General features: G+C 35.6%; 1 protein-coding gene across 3 annotated transcripts; it reads right to left on the bottom strand.

The window, feature by feature from the left end:
• Positions 1-913: 913 nt before the first annotated feature.
• On the bottom strand, positions 914-23,749 carry LOC141512785 (dimethylaniline monooxygenase [N-oxide-forming] 4-like). Of its 3 annotated transcripts, none has more exons than XM_074221997.1 (9): positions 23,428-23,749; positions 22,479-22,633; positions 21,002-21,190; positions 19,507-19,669; positions 16,037-16,179; positions 13,573-13,772; positions 11,389-11,741; positions 9,453-9,522; positions 914-5,082 (listed from the first exon to the last, which is right to left on the bottom strand). In XM_074221997.1, exons 2-9 carry the CDS (start codon positions 22,608-22,610, stop codon positions 4,650-4,652), a joined length of 1,683 nt encoding a protein of 560 aa, XP_074078098.1. In that variant the 5' UTR covers positions 22,611-22,633; positions 23,428-23,749; the 3' UTR covers positions 914-4,649. The 3 variants fall into 3 exon arrangements, with proteins under 3 accessions (XP_074078098.1, XP_074078099.1, XP_074078097.1); XM_074221998.1 differs by having other exon boundaries at positions 22,479-22,616; XM_074221996.1 differs by having other exon boundaries at positions 22,479-22,689; positions 23,428-23,748.
• Between the last annotated feature and the right edge of the window lie 3,641 nt (positions 23,750-27,390).

Raw genomic sequence — 27,390 nt, 5'->3', positions numbered from 1 at the left:
CCACCTAGCCACCCCTCTTACCTATAACAGAGCAGTATTGTATAGAGGATAGAAAGTTAACTTTAAAACCAAGAAGACCTGGGGTCGTCTTGACTCTGAGACATATTGATTATGTACGCCTGAGCAAGTCATGTAACTTCAGTGCTATACAATTAACTCTTTTAGATTATAAATTGTAGAGAAGGCATTCACCTATCTGTGTAAAGGGAGCTTTTTCACCATGTCATGAAAACTAGATCCTGTCTGTATCCTTATCCTTTTGATAAGATCTTCGAAGGTACATGACTGTTTATCTTGGAATAGGCAAGAGCATAATTAGAATCAAGATTCTGATCTAGTGTTTACTTCCTTACAAAAGGTGCTATATTTGTTAGGACCCATTTTAGTCCTAAGCAATTGTTTATAGACCCAACTTATAGATGCCAGATATCCAAGATATGAAGGCCTGAAAAAAGGCCCTAAGTGAATGTTGATATATTTATTGCACTAACAATGCTTTAGAGAATGACAATTCACTCAGGAGAGTTGGGTCAAGTTAGAAATTTAGCCATGAATAAATTTAAGCACCTTTGATTTTTGTATGAAATTATGAGGAAATTTTGTAGTCTAATTAGGTCTTTAAAAACCATTTAAAAAAACCATTCTGCTATTTCTATCACAAATTCATTAAATTCATTAAATAATAAGATATATATATATATTTTAAATTAAAGGAAATATATTTTCTTTTTCTCTATTCTATTGGAAAAAGAAAAACAAATTTCTTGTCACAAAAATTGAGTCAAGGACAACATTCCAGGGGTGGCTAGGTGGTGCAGTGGATAAAGCACCGGCCCTGGAGTCAGGAGTACCTGGGTTCAAATCCGGGCTCACACACTTAATAATTACCTAGCTGTGTGGCCTTGGGCAAGCCACTTAACCCCATTTGCCTTGAAAAAAACCTAAAAAAAAAGGACAACATTCCTTCACTGACCATGCTAAATGAACTTCTATAGCTACATCTATCTCCACCTCCATCTCCATCTCCATCTCTATTTCCATCTCCATCTATATCTGTATCATCTATAGTTATATTTATATTTCATTCTGCACTGTAAATCCATCACCCCTCTTTCAGGCTAGTCAATGTGTTGATCATAATTATGGCTTTCAAAGTTTTTTTTTTTACTTTATAATGCTGTTTTTATTCTATAAATTGCTTATTTTATTCTGCAACAGTTCATAAAATAGTCTATTTTATAATACTGATGTTATAGTATAAGTTGTTTTTCTGGTTCTGCTCACGTCACCCTGTATCAATTCATACAGGCATTTCCATATCTCTTTGAATCATCAATTTTCTCATTTCTAATAGTATTATGGTACTCCATCACATTTAATAAATCATAATTTGTTCAGCTATCCCCCAAATGATAGATGTTCCTTTAGGTCCCACCTCTTTGTCTTTACAAAAAGAGTTGCTATAATCGTTTTTTGTACTCATGGGACCTTTTAGTATAGAGTTAGAGGTGGAATAGATAGAGTGAATGGCTTGTACTCTTTAGTAACTTTTTAAATTATAATTCCAAATTGCTTTTCAGAGGTCTACCATTCACAGGTCTATCAATAGGACACCAATATTCCTATTTTCTCACAGTTTCTCTAACACTTGACTTTTCTTTCTTGAAATTTTGACCAATTTAAGGGGTAAATCTCAGAATTGCTTTAATTTAAATTTCTCTAGTTATTAGTGATCTTTTAAAGATATGGCCTGAAACAGTTGAGTTGCTTCTCTTGAGAAATGTATGTTCATATCCTTCAATAATTTGTCAATTAGGGAATTGCTCTTATTCTTATGAATTTGAATTGATTTCTTATCTTTTAGAAATGATACATATATTATCTGCAAAACATCACCCCCCCTTCCCACTTATTTTCTTTTTAATGAAAGCTGTTTTGGATTTGTTTGTGTAACACTGATTTTTAATTTTATTGAATCAAAATTTTTCATTTGATCTTTTCTGATCATCTCTAATAGGCAATTTTCACCACATTTCTAATTTGTTTAATTTGTGACCTTTTATATTTAAGATAAGTAGCTGTTTAGACCTTGATATGTAGCATGAGGAATTGGCCTAAATTTAATGTCTTCTATATTGTGGTAATAATTTAGACATGAGTTGATGAACCACAGCATTACTCTCATCTCCAGCAAGCTGTTAAGGCTATTTAAAAATAGTTTCTAAATTAAAATTAATTTTTAAAATCAATATTAATCTATCTTCCCCCTTACAGACTTGTATAGTTAAAAACAAATTTCCACACTGAACATGTTTAAAAAATTTTTTTAGGTGGTGACTAATTTTTTTTTCTATTTCTGCTTTATTCATTGGTTCTAAGAGAACTTGGTAGTTTCAAAAAATTCATTTAAATATAATATCTGGGGGGGGGTTGTTTTGTTTTTTGCTTTATTAGTCTTGGATTTTAGTTACTTGATTCTTAAATTATTTCTCCCGGATCTCTTTTTTAGATCAATTGTTTTTAATCACAAAATATCTTATATCTTCTATTTTAAAAAGTCTTTTCCCTTTTAGTAATATTTTTTATTTTCTGGTGGAGTCATTAACTTTTATTTGCACTATTCTAATTTTCAGGGAATTCGTTGCTTTGGTAAAGTTTTGTATCTCTTATGTCAAGCTGCTAATTCCCTTTCCAGTTCTTTCTTATACTCTCTCAGTTCCAATTTTTTTCTTTAGTGTTCTCATTTCATTTATAGAAAAAATGAAAAACCCTCTTGACTCATCTCTTGTAGAAAAGCTAGTCAAGTTTGTTCATGTGTTTCTTTTAGGTATTGCCTGCAGATGCTTTGGAGTTATCCTCTTCTAGGTATTTGTATCTTCAAAAGCCTTGTTACCATAATAACTTTTTCTGTGTTTTTTAAAATTTGCTTATTCTTTCAATCTTTTTTTGTGAATTATAGGATCCTATTCCTGCTTTTTTTGGGGGGGGGATATTGAATATTTTTTTTTAGGTTTTTGCAAGGCAAATGGGGTTAAAGTGGCTTGTCCAAGGCCACACAGCTAGGTAATTATTAAGTGTCTGAGACTGGATTTGAACCCAGGTACTCCTGACTCCAGGGCCGGTGCTTTATCCGCTGCGTCACCTTAGCTGCCCCAGGAATATTGAATATTTATTGAATATTTTGTTCTAGGATATATGGGACAACTCTAATTGGGTTCCCATAAATTCTCTGTGCTTCCAAAAAAGTGAAATTCAGGGAAATGTCTTACTGTTGCCCTTCCGATCTAAGATCTACAAGTAATTGAGCTGGGTCTGAATCTGAGTAACACACAAGTAGGCTTATTCTGGTTGAAGTTCCAGTACACTGCTACATATAAATATATGTACGTATAATATGTATGTATGTGCTAAGTGCTGGACAAAAGTACAGTGATTGGGAAAATGCCTATATTTATAACACATATAATACTAAAAACTGAGCACAATCTTGAAAGATCCCTGAACTGAGCTTTGAAGGATGATAAAATTACATTAAAGCTGAGATGAGGAAGAATTTACTTTCAGGTATGGCAGATGGTTTTATGCAAATTCATGAAAGGGTGAATTTGGGAAATAATTGTCATATTTGAATGAAATTTAGAGTACCTAAAGCAGGGATTCTGTGTGTTTGTGTGTGTGTGTGTGTGTGTGTGTGAGAGAGAGAGAGAGAGAGAGAGAGAGAGACAGAGATGACTCCACTGATGAACCCTATAGACTTCCATGATCATGTTCATACATGCATAAAATAAAATTCATGAGATCAAAAGTTAAGAAATTACATTGAAATATATATCAAAATATAAAAAAAGCATAGGGGACCCACATTAACATCCTCTGATCTAATGGATAGAAATCTAATAACTAAAATTTATAGAGTCATTTAAGCTTTGAAAAGTGCTTTGAATATATTATACCATTTAATATGAAATAAGGCTGGAAAATTAGGGTAGAATGAGATTTTGGAGGGTCTTAAATCTTGGACTCAGTAGTTTAGATTGAGTAAGGGAGCAGTTAGTTTTGTGGGAGATAGAAGAGAGGAGAAACTGAAGGTAGCAGGCTATTATAGCTTAGTCTGGAAAGATTATTACCTCAGTGGCAATGAGGAAGTTTGGTGAGTTTGGGGATAAGGTAGAATGAGAAAGATAAAATCAGTCCAGTACAATTGTTTTGCCTTCTGTGATAATTTAAGGGATTGTTGGATAATCCATTATGCCAAGAAAATAGAGATTATATAGAAAGTAAATGGAGAAATAATACTGTGTCAACCATCAGAGAATAGACCAAAGGGGTCATGACATTTGCCTATTCAATTCTGTCCCATTTAGAGTTACATGTGCAATGGGACAAGAGACTTGAATGAAGTCAGTACTGAAAGTCTTTGCTCAAGTGGAGGGGGCTGACAAAGCCAAGGAAGGGGTTAAGGCCGAAGTTATTGATTATAGGGGTTACCAAGCTTTCTAATCAAGGAAATAGAGTTTGGGGAAGACAAGTTGTGCTTTTTAAACCTAGGACTCTTTGTTCTAGGCCTGCCTATATCTTTCCTGCCTTAAGGGTTTGGGAAGTGGACAGGGAGAAGAGGTAGAAGGGAGTTTTTGTTGCAGAAATGTTATTCATGTTTGCCAATTCCCAGCTAGGTAAGTGGGAAGTCTATTCTTCAGTTCACCAATTCCAGTCAATCTTAAAGGAAATGAAGATTTATAAGCAAGCAGAACAGCGAAAAATAGCAGAGATGCTCCACCCCAGATCTTTAGCCAATGAGGCACAGCACTAGGCTCAGAAATATCAGCAACAATTCGAGTTTGTAAAGGCTTGAGGGTACGGTCCCACTGAGTCAAAATGGCATTTCTGGCTCCATCCCATTTCCCAGGTCCTGTCAGTCGGTACTGGTAAGAGGTGCAGGGACCAAATAAAACTTCTTTTCCCAGCCTGGGATCCTTAAGGAACAGGGACAAAATGCTAGGCTTTGCTCCTATGCAAACGGCAAGTTCATCCAAGATGGTGATGTAGTCCGGTTTCTCTTTGGCAGGATCCATAATAATGCCCCTTAGAAAAGAAGGAAAGATAGTAAATCCTTTGTTGTTCAGTTCCTCCTCAAACTTCTCAACTCCTTTTCCATACAATTTCAAGAACCAAAACATGACAGGAATGGTTTTCTTGGGTGAGAGTAGGGAACTTGGTTTGTTTTGTTGGAGAGAGCAAGAAGAAAGATTTATTTTGAGAATTGGGGACAGGTATAGGGTAGGAGAGAAAAATGGCAAAGAGGTAAAATTAGTGGAGCAGTTTCAAGCATTGTTTTAGTAATATGAATTCACTATGAGGAGAAAGTGTGACCACTTTAGAAATTAGTCCTTCCTGTAGACATAAACCTATTATACTATCAGAAAAAAAGAATGAGACTTCCTAGAAAGTTCAAAGTGTTGGTTTGGTGGGTGTTGTTGGATTCCAAATACTGCTTTTCTTTTCATTAAAAATAAATCAAGAATTTGCTTTTGATGGTAAAAAAAATTGTTAGTTCAGCTCTTACTAGATTTTTCTGTAAAAACCAGAAATGACCAAAGAATTTAGAAAATGGAATCTTAATTTTAGAATCAGTTTCCTTATATAATATAGTATTTAAGTGTAATGAAGACCTCAGCAGCCATTTAATTCAATCCATATACTCAAAAGAATTCTTGATACAACATAATAATCTACCCGACAAGTATTTTTAAATCACTTATGAAGTTCAAGGCACAGTGAATATATAGTGCAAATAGAGATACTGGATAGGGAAAGTCCTGGGATTTCATATAGATAATGCCTAGATAAGGAAACTTCTATCATTGTGGGTATCTACATTCTCTGTATCTGTTGGAGAGTTGACTAGTTTATGGAGAAATTAAGTGACTTGTCTAGGGTCATAGAGCCAGTAAGTCAGAGATGGGATTTGAACAAAGACAAAATGAACCATAGTCTCTGCCTTTAAGGAGACTATACCATTCAAACTGACATTGGTCCTCTTCCAGAATGAAGGAGGAGGAATAAGAAGGAGGTACAATAACAACAATTTCTGCATGAGTTCTCTATACAGAGAAGACTTTCAGAGTAGGTGATGTGAGTTAGATCTTGTCACATATATTTCTTACATGTATGCCTCATTACTATGATAGTCTAAATTTAAACTTACTTTCTTATGGAAATTGTGTGCAATTTGTGAACCAGATTTTTAGGAGGTTTTTTTAAAAGTTTTTTTGCAAGGCAAATAGGGTTAAGTGACTTGCCCAAGGCCACACAGCTAGGTAATTATTAAGTATCTGAGATCGGATTTGAACCCAGGTACTCCTGACTCCAGGGCCAGTGCTTTATCCACTGTGCCACTTAGCCGCCCTGGAGAAGGTTTTTAATAATTGTCTTTATTGTGTTATCTGAGGGTGGTAGTAGTTGCCATTTTGAACTGAAATTGGGAAATGCTGCTATTGTTTCTTCTTTCTCCTTTTCTCTTTCTTCATCTTCTTCCTCTTAATGTCCTTCTTCCTTTTTTCAAAAAACTAGAACAGTTTACTTTCTGTACTGCATAGTTTTCATTTTTGATTTCTTGAAATATAACTCTAGAAAAATAGTTTTTTAAAGAGCCCATTGTGTTTTAAGTGGGGCTACTTGACTATGCCTTTAAATTGAAATCATTCTGGTCTTCACTGAAAGGGCAGTAAGAGCCCCAGGCCAAGTTTCTGGGACTCATTTTTAGATTTTGATAGCTTAGCATGAGTGTGAATATGAACTTTTTCTGTTTTAGCTACTCTGAGGGTCTTCTTCTCCTTGACTGATATATTTGTGATGGTAAATTGGGTCATTTTTTGTCTTGGTTCTTACCTAGCCTTCAGTTATTGAATGGGCTTGGGCTCAGACAAACTGAGACCTGGGAAAGACCTTAATATAGAAAGGCCAAGGTCACCTACTGCATTTTGGGCCAACACCAGTCATCTTGACCTTTGTCTTGCCACTGGATTTTGATGCAGCTCTGCCATGCACCAGTCAAGGCACCGCCCTTGTGATATCATTGGTCCTTTTAGAGAACAAATGACAAGCACCAACAGCATCTAGCATTTAATTGAATATCTCCAAAGAGGAGACTCGAGGTGTCTAGGTAGTGTAGTGGGTAGAGCTCTGAGACTGGAGTTGGGAAGATCTGAGCTCAAATTTGACTTCAGATACTTACCAGCTGTGTGTCTCTTTATATTTGTTTGTCTCAGTTTCCTTAACTATAAAACAGGGATAACAATAGTACCTAATTGGCAGGGTAAGGAGCAATTTAAAGTATATTTGTAAATATTTGCATGATGTCTGACACATAAGTGGGTACTTAAAAAGGACAAATTTCCTTTCTTTGTCCTTCCTTCTCTGGAAGCCCATTCAACTTTGGGATTGTTCTAAATTTTGGGGAGTTTTTCCTTATATTAAGCTTAAATTTGTGGGTTTTTTGGTGACTCCTACCTGTAGTCCATTGTTCTGTCTTCTGGGGCCAATCTAAGCCTTTTCACAAGTCAGCCCTTCAAATATTTTAAATGACTTTAATGTTAAAATTGTATCTTGTTCTGGTCCTCTTGACCACCCCACTACTACCTTTAGTCAGTATAATCAGTTTATAAGTAACCAGTATAAACTAACAACACCAGGAAGTAAGATTATTCAGGGGGGCCTAGAAGTCACATATAGATTGTTCCAAAGATCAAAGCACAATAATTTGCAAAGTAAAGCCTATGATAATCAAAAAAATTACATCCTGGTGATATATATCGATTCAGGGAAAATCATCTTGACCCTGCAGATGGGGCATTTTGGTCCCATGAGATGTAAATCTCTGCAGTAAGAACATGAGCACCCACCTCTATCTGTCTTCCTCTACTACCCTATCCTCAACACCCCCCACCATCTGCCTCCATATCTCCCTCTCACCACTTGTCTCTGCATTTTTATCTTGTTTTCTTCTACAACCTTTAAACTTTATGAAAGTGTGACTGCAACCTCACTTCCTGCTGCCATCTTAGTCTTTGTTGGCAGGTGCATCTGCCCCCATTTCATAGTTATGTAAGTTAAATCAAATTTACTTTTTTTCTAGATCTTCTCTTTCCAAGGCTAGACATTCCCACTGCCTTCAAATGAAACTTACATGCACAATCTTGAGGTCTTTCATGCTCCTAGATGTTGTCTTCTAGCAATTCTCTGCTTGATCCATATCTTATCTAAAATGTGTTGGCCAGGACTGAATACAGTGCTCTAGATGTGTTTTAACTAAGCTCTCTCCAGTTTTGTACACTGAGATTCCACACTGCTGATATAATTGGTAACTCATAAAGACCTAGAAAAGTAGAAAGTAGAAAACCCCCAGAATATGCTTAAATATGCCTTTAAGGGCATTTTTTTTTAGGTTTTTGCAAAGCAAACGGGGTTAAGTGGCTTGCCCAAGGCCACACAGCTAGGTAATTATTAAGTGTCTGAGACCGGATTTGAACCCAGGTACTCCTGACTCCAGGGCCAGTGCTTTATCCACTACGCCACCTAGCCGCCCCTTTAAGGGCATTTTTTATAATGAGTTTTGTTGTTTAGTCATTACTATCATGTCCAAGTCTGTGATCCCATTTGGGATTTTCTTGACAAAGATACTGGAATGGTTTGCCATTTTCTTCTCCAGCTCATTTTACTGATGAGGAAACCAAGGCAAGTTTGTTAAGTGACTTAATGTTTGAGTTCATATTTGACCTCAGCTCTTCCTGAGTCCCGGCCTGGCACACGATCCACTGCACACTATCCTGTTGTCCCTATAATGAGTTTAAAGGTCTCTAAAGTGTCTAGATATTTTTCTCAGATGAGTTTCTGTATTCATTATGACTTGCTAATCTCATGATTTAGAAACCAATTCTTTTAACCTAGCTTAGGAATTTCCATTTATCTCTATTAAGTGGGATAGGTATGCCACCTACGTCATTGATGAAAATGTTAAAAACCATTGATCCTGGAGAATGCACAGTGGTGCTTAATACATGTTTTTTCCCTTGCCTTCCCTAATCCTTCTTCCCATGAGAATCCATTCTACTTTGTGATAGTTCAATTATTTGGAAGTTTTTCCTTAGGCCTTCTAATCTAAGGGATTTACACAGGATTATTGCATTGAATATATGTCGAACCTAGATCTAAGTCTACAGCAAACACTAAGGGTCAACTCAACACAGAGTCCTCTTCTAGTCTGGGCAACTACAAATTTTATTTAAGATAGACTTGTATAGAATATGATTCAAAGAGATAATTACCTACAAAAGCTATTTTAATATTTAAAAAATATCATTTCTATGAATCATGGAAAGGACTTTGTTATGTAAAATTTATTTTGTGAAAAAAATTTTCACTTAGTTGTCTCAATGGAGGGAAATATTTCATACCTTTTGACAAGCTGCTCCTTATTGATAGCCTCTTCCATCAATTGATTTGTTGGAGGTATCTTGCATAATCCTATAACAAAAATAAAATGTGTGATTTTTCCTTAATTGTAGACAATTCTCCAGAGCATGTCTGCTAAAGCTGCCAGAGTTAAATACTTCAGTGAATCAGTAATCTCATTCTTGTGGATACTCCTTTTACCAGTGTAGGTCATAATCTATCCATATTTTCTCATCCTGGATGACTCTTTCTCATGTTTTTGTGTAACTTCTCCACAGGAGAAATTTAGTCAGAATACTAAAAGCCTTCTGGTTTCAATATTTCTTAGATACCAGTGCAAGCCTTGGCCTATTCAGCTGTTATCCTAAGAGTTTATACAACAGTTAAAATTAATTATAGAGTAGTGCCATGGATTTAAGTCTAGAAGCAAATCTCTAAAAGAGATTTAATGTAACCCTCATTATACAGATGAGAAAACTAGGACTCAGGGATGTTAAAATACTTATTCCAAGGTTAAGCAGAAATTAGAAGCAGGATCTGAATTTAAACTAAGATTCTAAAGTCAGTTACTTTTTCCATGCTAAATATAATTATTTTAAAGAGGCAAACCAATTGATCCTAGAAACTGTCCTTGTGATATCTTAACTTCATTTCCCTAGACTTTTCCCAAGTGTAGTATAATTATGATCAATCTCCATCGCCAGTTCCAGTGCTATCTCCCTGTTAGTAGTAAAGATTCTCTTTCCAGATTATAGGCTATCTAGTCTACTTTGTTTGGTACTCCTCCTGAATACCTCAGTTCCTCTGCTTGGATGTCTGCTATTTGCTAACAGAAATTCCTTGACACAACTTATTTGCCTGCCCTCCCCTGCCAAGACAATCTCTTGCTGATTGCCATATCCCCTGACACTTTGACCAATTTTCCATTTAAAGGTGCCCTTTTGTAAAAACCGCAGTCATCTGCTCAAATTTCCTTCTAGTACCTGCTTTTGGGACCTTCCTTGTTCATCTGCCTTACACTGTCTTTGTCTAGTTTCCAGATTCCGCTCATTCCAGTCTGACCCTCATTGCTACTATGAACTTTGATCTTGACTAAGAATAAGGACATCACACCAATTTACTGGAAATACTATAAAACCTTAGAATCATCGATTTAGAGATAGAAGGAACCTTTAAGATCATCTGGTTCATTTTTTTTTTATTTTACAGTTAAAAAAGCTGTAGCTTGATGAGATAAAGTAATTTATTCCAGTTCACACAAGAGTGGCATAGTATCTAGATAAATTGTACTTGAAATCAGGAAGACTTCTCTCAGGAAGACCTCAGATACTTTGTAGATATGTGACTCTGGGACAGTCATTTCATTTCTCTGTAGGGATTGGATTTCATTACTTTCACATCCCTTTCACCTCTAAACCTATGATTCTATGTTAAATAACAGAGCTGGGATAGAAACCAGTTCCTTTGACTCCCTTGTATTTATTATTCTCATTGTTCCCACCCTAACTCTTTCTAAAAATAGAACTGTCTTGTCTGGAAGACTGCTTAGGTTTCCCAAATTTTGAATCAGCATGAAAAATTTGAACATGCACCAAAGTAAGATCTTATTTCTATAGTCACAAATATCATCTCAGACTGATGTCACACAGAATCCAAAAATCCTTTAAAATTATTCAGATTCTATCTGGATTATACCAAAACACAATTTGTGTAAGATAGTGACCCAAAGAAAGGTCTTATTGCTTGAAAGTTTATTTTAGGATTTTTTTTTAAAAAAAAAGGGAAAAAAATTCACTTGCCTGTCACCCTATTTCTATAAAGATTCTAAATGTTTTTAAACAAAAATTCTTTGGTTTTATATAGTCAGGGAAGTGATAACTGCCAGGCAGAATTAGGTAATTTTTAAAGAATTTTTTAATTTCAAGAGAATAACTTTACCTTTGAAGACTCTTGTGGCCCATCTTCCCTGGAGTTCTACACATGGCAAGATTGCTCCTTTAAGGCTGATATGGCCTATGACAGCCATTGTTGGCTTTTCCAGGTTAGAAGGAAACACATATTTGTATAGATAGATCATATTTTTGCACAGACTTTTTGTAGGTTCTTCAAGGAAGGGAAAAGAGACTGTGAATCCTGTAGCAAAAATCACTGCATCAATGTTCTCTTCCACTGTGCCATCTTCAAATATGGCAGAGGTTTCTGTAAACTCTTTCACATTAGCTTTAATAGTGATAGCACCACAAAGGATATAGCTTGGCAGCTCATCATTTATAATCACCTTTAGCATTTGCCTTTGATATAGAAGCAAAGAGAAAAAAAAACCTCACTTGCTGATTTTGTAAGTAGATCAATCATCAATCAATCATTAAACCCCTACTATGAGTCAGGTACCCTGCTAGACCCTGGATAACTGCTCAGGACTAGATACAAAAGTATCCAGATGATTTATGGAAATTTATGTTAAATTGCCAATTTGTATGAATACAAATCTATTTAGTCAAAATATTCCATTCAGTAACTTTCTATAGATTTAAGATGAATATTTTTTTCTTTTCTTACTTCCAACAGTAAGCCCCACCCCAGAGATTTCTTCATTATAAATTTAGAAACAAAATTACTCTCTAGGAAAACAGCTTATTCCTTCACATCATGACTTTCTCCACCATGGCTTTGCAGCTTGGCATAAGAAATTAAATGGGAATTTTGGAGGAGTTTTGTGGAAGCTGCAGACATCATGTGAAAGTCAGCAGACAACACACAACCTATGACCAAAAACAACCCAAATTTTACAATAAGATACAAAAAAAACGCTCCTTAAAAGAAAAAGAAAAAAAGTCATCTCTTCTCTGGTATGAAGGGAGGGTCAAAAATTTTTATGTGCATTTTCTAGAATGCTGGGGCACCTTCCCCTAACCCTTGTGATGTGGAAGGGATAACAGTACATTTTTTTTTTTTTTAGTTTTTTGCAAGGCAATGGGGTTAAGTGGCTTGCTCAAGGCCACACGGCTAGGTAATTACTAAGTGTTCTGAGGTCACATTTGAACTCAGGTCCTCTTGACTCCAGGGTTAGGGTGCTTTATTCACTGCACCACCTAGCTGTCCCTATAACTGTACATTTCTGAAAAAAGATAATGTAGCTGCTTCCCAAGGATTAGCTAATTGGAAAATCTGTTTAGGTCCTTATGATGAAGTCTAGCCCAAGTGGAAATAGAGTCTCAATGGAAACAAAATAAGTCTAAAGGAAAATGGACTGTGGAATGAAGTTCTTTAAAAAAAATAAAAAAATACATTTTCATCCTTTGTACTAAATACTTTTCAAAACAACTGATCAATAATGATATTCACCCATATGACTGATTTACTTTGAAATCATTGGGTTCCTGGAAAAATTGTATATTTAATCATGATTTCTCATTTATTTCCAGTATGATTTTGGAGCTATGGTTCCCATGGGGGTGGGAATGAAGAAATAGACTGAGGTTGTAATAAAAGTCATTCTTTAAATGTTGACATTTCCTTAGATGATATTCTCATTTGAGTGATATAGAGCTCATTACAAGTAGTTGGTTATTTAGCCGGACAATATATGCCATTCCTTCGAGAAGTTCATACCCCCTTTATTTCTATTTATAGAATCATTAATCTAGAGCAATAAGAAACCTCAAAGTCCATTAGGTCTATTTCCCTCATTTTATAGTTGAAAAAATTAAGGTCTAGGGTTAAGGTTAAACATTGAAATCAGGAATTGAGTATTTGGTTCCTGTCGTTTGATATTTGATACCTGCTAGTCATAGATGAATGTGTATCTCTTTGAGTTCACTTGTACTACACATATTTTACTCCTAGAGTCAATTTATCTTAGAGTTTTTCAAAGAAAATTTAAATTCCTGAATTCTCCAACTTGACATAAAGCCAATCTGCCAAGTATCCTTCTAAACTTCCTAATTAAACTTTTTTTTTAGTTTTTAGTCCCTAGAGCCCTTAACTCCAAGTATTTTTGATCAACCTAATTAATAGTAACATGATGAAAATATTGATATTTTAATATAAATGTTAACTTGTCATAATATCATGATATTAAAAAATTTCTGCAATTGAATATTTTTATTTTAAAATGCTTACCCCTTAGGCATACCCAAACCATAATTCTTGTGGTTAAACCATTTTTTAATTTGTTTCATTATCATTGAGTTTTTCATGAATGAAGGCAACATGCATGAAATCATATGATAAAATCTTGTATAGAAGATCATAAGAGTGGGGTAACCATCTTTAGAAAGACGGCTAAGGACCCAGGTACCACTTCTCGTGCAGAGAAACACCTAAAAGGGAAGCAGGATTAAGTGTTAGTCATTTTATGTTCCATCTCCCCATAGAATCATTACAATTGTTTTGTCTTTGAGAGATTTCATGCTTTAGAAGCGAGATATATTGAAATTTCCTCATTTGAGAGGCAATTCCATAGAGTGCAGAAAGTGCTGACTTTGAAGCCATCAAAACCCTACTATGACTACTTAATTCCTGTGGAAATCTCATCAGTTGTTGATCAGATGAGCTGATCTTTAAAGTATCTTCTAGGCAACATTTCTAAATGGTGCAAATTCAGCTACATCTTGAAATAATTAAAAAAGGAAGTTGTATTGAAACACTGGTGTATATAGGTGAACAGAAGAATTTTTAGACTTCTTTTTGGAGCTAATTGGGGTTAATTGATTTGCCCAAGGTCACACAACTAGTAGGTATCTGAGACCAGATTTGAATATAAGTTCTCCTGATTCCATGGTTGGTGCTCTATACACTGTACCACCTAGCTGCTCTTCCCATTATTATTTTACAAATATTATTTATTTGATAAGAGGCATCCAAGACATAGAAAAGGGAGAACTGAGACTGGAGACAAGAAGATCTGGGTTTAAGTTCTGCCTATGACATTTATTGTTTGTGTGACCATAGGTGACTCACTCACCTTGCTTCTTAGCATTCTAAAATGTTTCCTTACTTCTACTTACATAGAAAAAATTGATCCTGAATTGATAGAGAGAATTTCCTCATCTAAAAATTGCCTATATCAATGAAAACAGGTCCAAATTATATCCAGAGATAATTTAGAGTCAAATGGTACCATCCAGTGAGAACTGATTGTAAAATTTTCATTGTTAACATTTATATCTTAGAAATAGCTAAATGCTATCAGTCAGGGTTTTATTTATTACTTTATTGATTGTGTGGACTTGAAAAAATTATGGAGACTGGAGAAAATGTTAATAATGGAAATTAAACTTAAAAATATGTTCTGCATACATTTTTTTTGTCCCTGGAGATATGGTTGTTAAATATTTACCAGTAGATTTCTATCCAACACATATTTTTTTCCCCCGGTTTCTATAAAAGAAATAACTTGGAAAACACTTTATCCTATACCACTTCTCTGTCCCTGTCTACCTATATTAACAATTTTTTGGCTTAGCATCATAAAAAAGAAATGTAATATTTAAGGTATGCAATATTAACATTTCTACCTTTTATTCTATAGATTTATGAAATATAATGACGTATAGTGGAAATACTGTTTGATCTTGGAGTTGAGAGACAATATCTATTAGCAGTATGAGCATTGGTTTGACGCAATCTCTTTTTGTAAATCCTTTTTTTTTTTTTTTTAGGTTTTTTTGCAAGGCAAATGGGGTTAAGTAGTTTGCCCAAGGCCACGCAGCTAGGTAATTATTAAGTGTCTGAGACTGGATTTGAGCCCAGGTGCTCCTGACTCCAGGGCTGGTGCTTTATCCACTGTGCCACCTAGCTGCCCCTCTTTTTGTAAATCTTAAAGCACTTTATAAATGAGAATTATTAATGAATTGTTTTGAGAAAATATATACTAGATCTAAATTCAAATTTATGTACATGTATATATGTTTATAGTCTTCATCTAGGTATTATATATGATTAAAGATTCAAAGTTGGGATCATATTTAGAGTTACAGTAACTTAAAAGCAATTTAGGCTAGTTTTCTCACTTTGATTTCCCTCTTCACATTTGTTTCTTTGAAATTAAGTAGTGAATGGAAAAACAATATAGCAATTGGTGCCTAAATATCTGAATAGAATTCTGACTTTGCCACTTACTCTCTGTGTGGTGTTGGACAAATTACTTAATCTCTCTGAGATTCAATGTTCTCATCTGCAAAATGATAGGATAAGATACTTGAACTCTTACACTAAAATCCTATTCTCTTTTATTAGTAGCAAGAATGAGGGGCTGAACTCAGATCTTTTGACATTAGGTCATAGGGCAATCTAAATTTCAAATTCTTTTGTCTGGGAACCAGAGAGTAGCAAGAAAGAACTTTCTCTGCTACCCACCTAATGTCTACCCATCAAGAATATTTTTTCTAACACGCTCCTTAAAGACATACCCATTCTGCAAGTGGAAACTTGCTATTTTTTGGAAAGCTAGGGTCTAGATAGGAGTGTCTTTGAGAAATTCCAGGGTGTATTCATCTTAAATTATAATTATGTTGTATGTTTTACAATTCCAAAACAAAGACTTGTGGGGAAAATCCAGGAGCTTTTAGCGAGATCAGGGTACCTGAGATGCCACACGACTGAGTTCCACTGCAAGATCACTACCAGTATTCCCAACACCAATCACAAGGACCCTTTTGCCCTGAAAAGCTTCTGGGCTCCTGTATTCCTGACTATGCAGGATCTGACCTTGAAACAGGTTGATTCCTGTGAGAAATGAAAAGAAGAGGTATAACTAAGGGTAGAGTGCTTAGGAACACTATCAGTGGAAACAAAAGAGAGGCACCAAAAGTTCTCTGTTAGAAACGATGAACCAAATATATATTCTGTGTAGCAGAGCTGTAGTGGGTAATTATGTCACAGTTTTGTTACAGTTTTGTCACAATTTTGTCACAGCTTAAAAAGAGATCTGGGGTTGTTATTTAGTCATTTTTAGTTATATTCAACTTCTGTGAACTCATTTGGTGTTTTCTTGGCAAAGATACTGGAGTGGTTTGTCATTTCTTTCTCTAGCTCATTTTACAGATGGGGAGAGTGAGGCAAATAGTAAGCATATGAAGCCAGATTTGAACTCAGAAAGAGGAGTCTTCTGGGCTCTCAGGTTTGGCACTCTATCCACTATGCCACCTAGCTGCCCAAGCACATCTGAATTGAACTCTAAATTAACCATGGGTTAAGAGAGATTCCTGAATACCACCTTGAAGAGGGGAAGGCAATGATCCTGGGATACTGAATGTCAGGGAATGAGGACCTGTGTAAAATGAGTTCACCTCTGTATAGGTTGTTTCTTAGTGTGGAGTCAGGCAGGGATTGAGAAGGGACATATATATATATATGTATATATATATATATATATTTATACATATATATATATACCCATTGTTGAGGATGGGGTGGAGAGTGACTTCCTGGTTTAAGTTTATTCTTGACACTATTAAAGTTGTGAAAACTATAAAAATATAAATATTGCATATTTTAAATTTGCATAGTGTCCTAAACTGTTTCAAATTTCCCACTAGAGTAGTGTATTATGAGGAAATTACATTGAACTTAGAGTCACAAGAATGGACTAGATTTTAATTCTAGTGTCAATGGTTTTGGTAGTAACCCAAGAATGGTGGAAAAATCACTTATCCTCTCTGAGCTCAGTTTTCTCATTTGTAAAATGAGGATAACAATATTAACCCTATTAATCAATCACTTCACAAAGGAATTGTTAGAAAGCATTTTATACATGATAAAATGCTATGTAATATCAACTCTTATTGTAAGACAATGACTGATTTTAAGGAACTGAGTTTTATGACTGATTCAATGATATCACTAAACAGCCCTTTAGTCAGTCTATTCAAAAGAATCAGCTACTTCACTGAGGGAAAAATATTTTGTACAGTTTGGATTAAATCTATTAAAATAGTTAAAGGGCATTTGACTAATTTTTTTTTCTTTTTTGGTCTAGATCTTTCTTTTCTGATCTAGAACTCTTCTTTGTGGGCACTCTCTGTATTGGTGCAAGCTGTCAAACCTGCCATTTAATGGTATTAAATAGTTGCCTGGGTCTTCAAAGATTAAGGTGTTTTCCCATTCTTACAGATTTTGTTTATTAGAGATGAGGCTTACTACATACATGTCTTCCTGACTCCAAAGACAGCAGCCTTGCCTCCTTGTCTCTTGACTAAACTGATAATAAAAAGTGACAAAATTTAAAAGGTTCTATTGATCTTATATAGATGGGCAGCTAAGTGGTACAGTGTATAGAGTACTGACCCTGGAGTCAGGAGGATATGAGTTCAAATCAGACCTCAGCCATTTAATAGTTGTGAGGCCTCGAGCAAGTCTCTTAATCCTGATTACTTCACATCCAGAACCATGTTCAGTTGTTCTGATTCATATTTGGTCACTGGCTCAGATGACCCTGGGGGAGAAAGTGAGGCTGGTGATTAAACCCAGTACCCCTCTACTCAAATCCAATTCATGTGCTTGCATTGGCAACACCTACTCAATGTGACAGTATTCTTTGAAAAAATAAAGGACAAACATCAGATGTCATTTGTCATTATTGCCTGTTATTTCCAGGTAAAGAGGAGAAATAGTCTAGACATTGCCTATGTGGGAAACAGACAACATTCAGAATTAATTCCAGTTGTAAAGTCATTATTAACTGTTTGCAGGGCTTTGGGGGCTAAAGAGGAATTTTCAGAGAAAGAATTTCTTTAATAGCTCCAAAAAGACATCATTTATCCAACTTACCATTACTATACTGTAATAATTAAAATTCACTATTATATAGTGCTTTCAGATTAACAAAGCACTATATTTTCATTATCTCTTTTGATCTTCATAACAGCTCTGTGAGATAGGCAGATAAGAGAATTGAGGTCCCCAGGTCTTAAGTGACTTTGCAGTCATACAGTCAATGAGACTGAAGCAGGAGTCAAAGACAAATCTTCATGATTCCACATTCCGCACTCTGTCCACTACCCTGTACTGACTTTCTCTTACTTAAACATATAAAAAACACTTTAGATACATTATTTAATTATAGCTTCACAACAACAGTCTGAGATATGTACCACAGGTATTATTATATTTACTCTTTTACAGAGAAGGAAATAGAGACTCAGAGAGATTTGCTAATAGTCATGCAACTAGTAAGCATTGAAAGCATAATTTGAACACAGGTCTTCCTGACTCTACACTTAGCTATTTGGCCAAACTGCCTTTTATAATATAGATTTAAAGCAAGGAAACAATCTCCTGACTGGCTGACATAAAATGTTTCCAAATAATGTACATAGATTAAGTTTCATCCAGATTCATAAAAATATATTTCTCTGGAAACTAGAAATTTCAAACATCAGTCTTTAGGGCTCTTGAAGTTTTCTGGGATAAGTATGATGTGGAGTTCTAAATTAAGCATTAAATTAGTTTGATCTCTAAGTCATACAACTCTGGTTTCTTGTCATGTAAGACTAGAGTCAAACAATGACATATTTCATTTTCATTAATTTAAATAAATTTAATTTATTTCATTAAGTATTTCATTTCCCCACAATTCAATCATTATTACTTTTACCCACACAACTATGGTGCCCACAAAGTGATTGAGAATCATTCCTGCAGAGAACCACTCTCTCCTGCCTGGTCTGTTTGGGCAAAGATGTCCACCATGATTGACAATCATAATGGGAACAGGAGGGATTCAGAGCTTCTGGATCATTTAAATTGTCATTACGATTACAACTGCTACTATTCCAAAGTTGGTGATGATGATGTTGATGATGATGACCACTAGAAGTGCCTTACTTTTGAATAATAATTGATACTTTTGCAAGGTCTTATTTTGCCTCCAGTTTGTGATGAATTTGATCAGTAGAGTCAAAACAGACAAAAATGAGTCATTAAACCATAGTGAAGAATCTCTGCCCTGTATATTGACTAGAAAATCATAGATTAACGGTATATATGTTCTATTGTTTGTATTTATTTTGCAAAATACCTTCCTCTGTTCAGACTCCACACTAACCAACTCACCAGGAAAGGATTCCAGAGGTAAGTGAGGATTCAAGTAGAGCCCTGTGCAGATCATTACTGCATCGAAGACAGCTGTATCTTGTTTCCCCTCTGTCTCTGTCATCACTTCCCACTGACCAGAGACAGAGAAGTCTGGACGCTTTGTCACACGGTGCACAGTCGTCTGAAAAGAAGCACAGAAAGACCTTCTCCCTGTGGTGGGTTCAGTGGCAGACTCATTATACATTGGGATGGTTGCAAGAAAAAGCTCCAAACCTGAGATTGGCTGCTGTTCTCCAGTCACAGTAGAATGATACTAACAAGAGGGAAATACATAGAAATAACTCATGCCTAAAGGATTCAGTAAAGAAAATTGCAGGATTTACTGACAGGTCACACACCTTGATTCAATGTGAACTGAAACTGAAAATTGCCCACTGCCTCAGATTAGGACTTAACATTGTTTTTATTGAATATCTGGACTTAAGAAAGTCATGGAGAAAATGTCTGTAATGCATATTAAATTTAAAAGTGCATCCTGATTCTATTTTTTTGAAATGTTTGAATTTTTACCAGAACACCTTTGCACACAAATATAATTTTATAAAGAAGTCATCTTATAAAAAGGCAATTGAGGCTAATTGACTTGCTCAGGTTCCCATGGTTAATAAGGATCTGAAACTATCAGAACTCAGGTCCTCCTGACTCCAGGGTTCTATCCACTGAGCCACCTAGCTGCCCCATCTTCAACATTTTAGCAAATCAGTTAACACCCATGAACATTATACTGGAGGAAAAGAAATGAATACAAATACCTCCCTACTTATTAGCATAGCCTGTAGACTTAGTGAGTGAGGTAAATGTTCATGGTCACTAAATTTACCTGATTCCAGTATCCTTGCTTTTAATTTGTCCATATCTTAACTTTCATTCTGTGTTGGTCTGAAAGGTTCACTCAAAAAAACTAGCACAGGTAAGGGAAAGACTTTATATAATTTCCCTAGCAAAAGCATCTCTTCTTCCTTACTATCAAAGAATTATAGAGAGGATCATAAATTTTGAGCTTGAAGGAATATTAGAGAATGTCTTGTCCAAGCTCCTCATTATATAGATGAGGAAACCGAAGTCTTGAGAGGTCAAGTGACTCACACAAAGTTACAGGGGTAGAAAGTAGTCCAAATTCAGTGCTCTGTTCTCTAAACTATCAAGCCAAGCAAGTTAAAGAAATCAAGAAAGAGAGAATTTGTTGGGAAGTGCACCCATTTGAATTCTACTCTTGATTTCTGGGTGAAAAGAAAAGATTAAAAGGGGAGATCAGGAAGGATTCAGTTTAAGCATGAATCTACTGAAATCTGAGAGAACAACCCTCTTGATCTCCTGTGCCTCTTAGACATTCAGGAGAGAATTTCATTCAGGAGTTTACTCAGTCTTCTCCTTTCCACGAAGTGGTTGGCCTGCTGCCTGAAGTAACACCTGTTCCTCCAGTTCTCAATAGCTAAGGATTTTTCTTTTTTACCTTTAAGTGAATGTATTTCAAAAGATCGAAGTGCTTAGCATAGGAGCGAAGATATTCCAACATCTTTGCATGGTTCAGGTAGTTGGGATAATCTTCCTGGAAGGGGAAGTCACTGTAACAGGTCATCTCCTTGCACACATTGGTCACCACAGATCTGTAGACTTGGGTCTTTCCATGTCCAGAGGTTTCCTGAAGGAGTGGGAAAGTCAACTTTCAGAGTTGAGGGAAGGAGAGCGAGCAGAATTTAATATTGACTCCAAGAAGGATGATGGAAAGGTTCCCAGAAAGGGATGTTCATTTTGTATTTGTATGAGTTTCTACTTAAATCATCGAATTATTATAAGCCCAGTATTCCATAAATCTTGAAGCACTACCTAGATTTATATTACATGAGGTGACACAGTATAGAACAATGGACACAGAGACAGGAAGACCTGAGTTCAAATTCTGTCTCAGCTATACAACTCTGGGAAATCAGTCTGCTTGAGTTTCTTCATTTGTAAAATGGAAATAATAGTAGTACCTACCAACTAGAGTCGTGAGGATCAAATAAGATAATATTCATTAATCACTTTGCTAATCTTAAAGGTCTACATCATTGCTAGCTATTATATGATTCATCTTGCTGTTTAGTCCTTCCAGTCTTGTCTGACTTTTTGTGACTCCTTTGGAGTCTTGGCAAAGATATGAAAATGGTTTGCCATTTCCTTCTCCAGTTCATCTTATGGATGAAGAACTAAAGCAAAGAGGGTTAAGTGACTTGCCCAGGGTCACACAGTTTGGATATATCTGTGGTCAGATTTGAACTCAAGATGAGTCTTTTTGACTCTAGACCTAGCCCTCTAGCTAATTTACCATTTAGTTGCCCAAAACTCTACATCAGTGCTAGCTATTATTTCTGTTAATGTATTATTGCTATTACTATTACTGTTACTCTGTCTCCAAGGAGATCCCAGTCAACTCAATGCCACATCCCATATCTAATGAGGCACTAGTCCAAGGAAAATCTGATGACCAGGCTGTCTGTTGAGCAGAGGTTTGATGATAATATTCCAGATTTGACCTGTTCAGTAAAGATTAACTATAGGGATTAACTGGAAGGTTAACCTATCAAATATTACCTGTCACCTCCCTCCTTTTGACTATTATGCTTCTGTTTATTACTTTATGAGATGAGCTCTTTTTTCTTGCACACATATCCATCTATTTGTTGATTCATACTGAGTTTACATAGAATCCCCACATCAAAGCATGTTAGAATTAGAAGAGACCTTAAGAGATTATAAAATAACTCAGACCTGGAAAGGTCAAACCACTTCTCTAAGGTCACTCAGCTAGTAAGTGGAGTCGAATTGTTTTTTTTACAAGACAGGAAGAGATAAGATCTTCTCATAGGATAGGCTTAGTCCTACAATTATCAGAGTTGTATCAACATATGAAATTACAGGGAAGATCAAAAGGGAGATCATATACTCACAGTATATTTCCACAGCCCCCCAATGTCATCACTTCTCTCAAAACAGGTGGGCTCCAGGCCTTCTTCCAAACAGCATTTGATGGAGGTCAGGCCACTCACACCAGCTCCAATGACTGCAACACGTTTGACCATGGTCTCCTAATTAAATAAGACTTCTTTGCCCAAAAAAGAAAGGAGCTCTAATTGCAATGTAATTTGGAAATCCTTTATCCTTTATAATGAAGAAATAATAAAAGTGGGAAGCAGGTATTAGAAGTAATGAGGTAATATAATACGATAATGGAGTGCAAAGATGTGCTAACCCTAAGTTCAAGTGTGAAGGGAGCTTTCTCTGAATTGAAAGCAACAATGTCATTTGCTAGTGGAAGAAATCTTTCCCGGAGGCTCCTTAAAAAGTTGAGTTTATCAGTACTAATAACATGAAACCCTCAATCTCCATATGAAAAGTGGTCACAGAATACAGTGACATGGAAGTACATAGGTAGTGAATGCAGGGAACAGGGACACATTCTTTCCAGGCAACCACAAACACATTTTTAAGTAGCATAGTCCTTGGCATCAGAGAAGAGAGCCTGTCACAGATTTCAGGGAAACCTAACAAACACTAGACTTTGAGAGCTGAAATGCGGAGAAGAGCAGACCCTCAGAGTCCAACTAAGACTGACAGAGACACTAATCCCACATGGAAGCAGGACTCCAGAGGGACTTTAGAATTACAGAAACTCTGATTTCAGCCAGATATTCTTTCAAGATGACTATTTTCACAAATCTTCTCCTCTTCCTCTTTTCTATTTTCTGCCATAACCCTGATATGCAGGATAAGTTAAAAACTGAGGAATCTTAACCACACTTTTTGTTTGCAATCCTAGGAGACCAGATATCAGGAAAGCAATCACTACATAATCAAACAATATAAACATTTATCCACGAACTGCCTCAATAAACTTACCTTGTTAGCACAAAGTAGATTTTTGGCTACAGTCGGTATGTTATTACTTTTCTTAAAAATCCAGAAGCCAAGCACTTATTTCCAGTTAAAACAAACTATTAAAATTCAAGGCACTCCTTAGTTGTAATTGGGAATCCAATGAAATGAAAAGTTCTTCCAGATGAAACTAGTTTTACAAGAAGAATTTCCACATAGCCTTTTTTATCATACTTCCTCTTTTGTGTGAGGGACGGATGATACTATTTCCTGAGTCATGAAACTTTGTTTTATAATGAGACCTTTGGATACGGTGAAAAAACTCTCTCGATCTCTCTTTCTGTGTTTGACTTTTTCTGACTTTGCCTTTGAACACTTTTTTTGTCTCTGTTTCTCTCTTCTTTCCTCCCCACTTTGCCCCCCCCCCCCCCCCCACTCCCAATCCTTAGGTCACGTCATGATTGCCAAGAAAAAAATAGGATCAATGTTTCAATGTTGTGAAATTTCTTGAGGTCATGAATGAGGTGAAAGTTGAGGTAAAACCTCTTGAGGTCTAGGTTTTGTTTTCCAATAGAGCTGTACTCAAGGCCTACTGTTTGTTGAGTTAGTGGAGTTGGCCTGGAGGTGTTTATGCTTCACTTATTTCAAACTTCAACCCTTGGAGCCCTTGTCTTTTCTCAGGTCCTCTCAAGTTATCTTAGGACTACTGATTTAACCCTTGGATTTTTTGCTGCTCTTCATTTATTTTGTGGAGATTTTATAGAGGAAATATGGGGAGCCTAGAAATTTCTGTCCAAACCTGACATCTTTCCAGAATGTGATTTTGTATAGTCAGAGGATTAAAATTAATTCAAATCAGAGGAAATTACTGAAATGTCAAAAAGGAATGGCATCATTAAAATTTTTCTTCTATAAAGTTGGAGTGTATTTTCACAGAAAAATTAAATTTTATCAGTAAGAAGAGTGTACATAAGGAGAGTATACTTGTAGAGGGTATATATGGGGAATTTATAATAGTGTAGTTGTCTTAAATAAGAACTAGTTGGATAGTTTTATGCCAATTTGGAAAAAAATCTGAAATGGGATGAAGTTTCCTCATAAAAATGTTCTTAAACACAAATGGTTAGAATGACTTTCGGCACCTCTTATCGCTGTGGCTCACTAGGAAAGTAAAAAAAAAAATGTCTGGTTTCCATAGCACCTGTGATTCTTGGGAAATGAGACAATTTTAAGAAGAACTAGACTGATTCTCTGAATGAATATCTGCAAATTTGGTCAAAGGAAATGCATAATGAGGTTTTGTAAAACATCACTTTTAATAGGGTATAGATTAGCTATGAAAAATTATGGTAGTAAGGGACTGAAAACCACAACTTTTCAATAGGATAGAGATTAGTTATGAATAATTAGGATAATAAGGATTGAATTTGCTTTGGTTGGATAGTGTTGGTAAAAAGATTGTGAGCTTGTTTTATCATTCAATGGTAGGGAATGAGGTAGAATTATTATTATTATTATTATTAAAAGAGGCCTGTGAGCTTATATATTTGACCCTCCCTGACCAATGCTACTTTAAAATGGGGAGGTGGCCTTCTTTTGTTAGTTTTTGCAAGGCAATGGGGTTAGAAGTGGCTTGCCAAAGGCCACACAGCTAGGTAATTATTAAGTATCTGAGGCTGGATTTGAACTCAGGTACTCCTGACTCCAGGGCTGGTGCTCTATTCACTGTGCCACCTAGCCGCCCCTGGAGGTGTCCTTTTCTTTGAAGAAAAATAAACCCTTTGCTGCTAGCTGACTCAGACTTCAGACTTGAGTCCTGTGGTCATTATTGCACACATCTACTACCTACCTTCTATCAGTAATTTGGAAGATATGCTTATCAAATTTGCCAATGATGTATAGTTAAACTTAAACTAATGGAAGACAGGATTCAAAAAGATTTTAATGGATTAGGACATTGGGTTACACAGAACAAAATGAAGTACTAAATGCAAACTTTTGTATGTGGGTTCAAAAATTCAACTTCAAGAAACAAGATGGAGGAATGCATGAGTAGGAAGGTATCAAAGTATCTGAAAAAAATCTTGGGGTTTTAGAGGACTATTAAAGCTCAATGTGAATCAATAACATGAAGATAGCCAATAAAATTAGTGAGATTGTAGACATTGTTAGGGAGAGAACAGTTTCCAGAAATAAGGATTTATACTCAGGTGGGTCAGGTCCTTTCCAAAATTTTGTGTTCAGTTCTTGTCACATTTTTTGGAGCAAACTCTGATAAACCTGGAAGCTTCTGGAGAATAGTAAATAGGCAATTAAAGAACATCAAGTTCTTATATAGATTAATTGAAGGAACTGGGAATGCTTAGAGAAAAGAAAACTCAGAGGAAAGGTTAGCTCTCAATACATATTGAATGAATGAAATATGAAAGGATTAAAATGATTTTATTTGATCTAAAAGGGTGGGTTTAGAAGCAATGGGTAGAAGTTGAAAGAAGGTAAGTTTAGGTTTGCAGAAAGAAGAAACTTCATGAGAAATCTGAGCCATGGATGTTTCTTCTTTACCTCATGACATCCCTTAATGGAAATAATAAAATGAAAAAAATCACATTTAATTATTCAGTGCTTCTCCAAATCTCTTTAGGTTTCAGAGATGTAAATGATTTTATTATTGAACCATTTTTTGGTAATGAGATTTCATTCTTAGTTTTCATTGTGGTTGCTGAGATTTCATTCACACCTTTCAAAGGTATCCATCCCTCATCAGCTTGTTTACTAGGTTTATCTTACACAGGTCTGTGACAAAAAAAAAGAGCATACATGTCTAATTGTCTACAATTTCTAGATTTTAAGAATCTTTAAACTACTACCTGATGATAAATTCTTGTCTTCTCTTTTTGTGCAGTTCATGGTCTAAAAATTGTTTTTAAAATTTGCATTTTAATTTAATTTAAAATTAATTTAATTTAATTCATTGCTAAATTAATTTAGATCATTGCATTTTAAAGTGAAATAGAACTCTATTTTAAAATGTAAAAAAAATCATTCCTAACTAGCAAGCAATACAAAAATAGATATTTAGACTGTATTTGCCCATGGGACATAGTTTGCTGATATTTGGTTTAGATGATATCTTCTCTGTTACATAGAGGGTCCTTCCAGAGTGATGAAGGCTTGCCTCTAATTCCTTTATCATTTTCTATATACTAGGGCAGCACTTATGCTAACTATCTGTTATCCTTTACATATCAACACTTAAAATTTAGTGAATACTGAGAGTAGAGTAAGAATGACACAATTGATTTTAAGAAGTGAAATCTCCCTTCATTGTATATGGTTCAAGGAATCTTTCTGTTAGAAATGTGAAGATATAGCTAACTTGTATTCACCCTATTACCAGTCATCAGAAACACCTTAGGGAAAAGTACCTTCAAGGAGAGGTCTTTATATATCCATTGGGACCAAAAAAGAATACTTGAAAGGAGACACAGGAAAAATCCACTAATAATTCTGTGAGGACATCCTGATTAACTGCCCCTGGTATGTTCCTATCCAGATTCCCACCTGGTATCTTCACATGACAGATTCCCATCTGCTTGTCCATTCCCTCAAATTTACTTTCCTATGCATGTATTCAGACTTTAAATCTGTTTGCACCTTTCTCCTTGGTCTGCATCTATCCAGACTGGTTTTTATTACTCAGACCATGCTTTTCCTTGCTCTGGATCACTGAATATTGACTTTTGCACCTTTCTCATTTCCTTAAATTTACTTTGACACATTCTATTCTGATGTTTGCATGGCTCACTGAATTCACAGTCATCAGACTTTCTCTCTTCTAGATTTTCTTCACATCTCTTGGCACTTACCACATTCTAATCCTGACTCCCAGTCCTAGCCACTTCCCTTCTGCCCTGGTCTATTGCTGCCCACTAACTATACCTGATGAAATAATCATTCATTCCTAATTGCTATCAGAGGCACATTCAG

Source organism: Macrotis lagotis, chromosome 2, assembly GCF_037893015.1.
Source record: "Macrotis lagotis isolate mMagLag1 chromosome 2, bilby.v1.9.chrom.fasta, whole genome shotgun sequence".
Taxonomy (NCBI): Eukaryota; Metazoa; Chordata; class Mammalia; order Peramelemorphia; family Peramelidae; genus Macrotis; species Macrotis lagotis.
Note: the sequence above shows the minus strand (reverse complement) of the source record. Positions and strands in the feature narration are given on the sequence as shown.

Coding starts and splice junctions, on each gene's coding strand:
- LOC141512785 (XM_074221997.1), bottom strand. CDS start 22,610: ATGGTCAAACGTGTTGCAGTCATTGGAGCTGGTGTGAGTGGCCTGACC. Junction 9,523..11,388: donor GGCCACAAGAGTCTTCAAAG/GTAAAGTTATTC, acceptor TTTTTGTTATAG/GATTATGCAAGATACCTCCA. Junction 5,083..9,452: donor AAGGAGCAGCTTGTCAAAAG/GTATGAAATATT, acceptor TTCTTTTCTAAG/GGGCATTATTATGGATCCTG.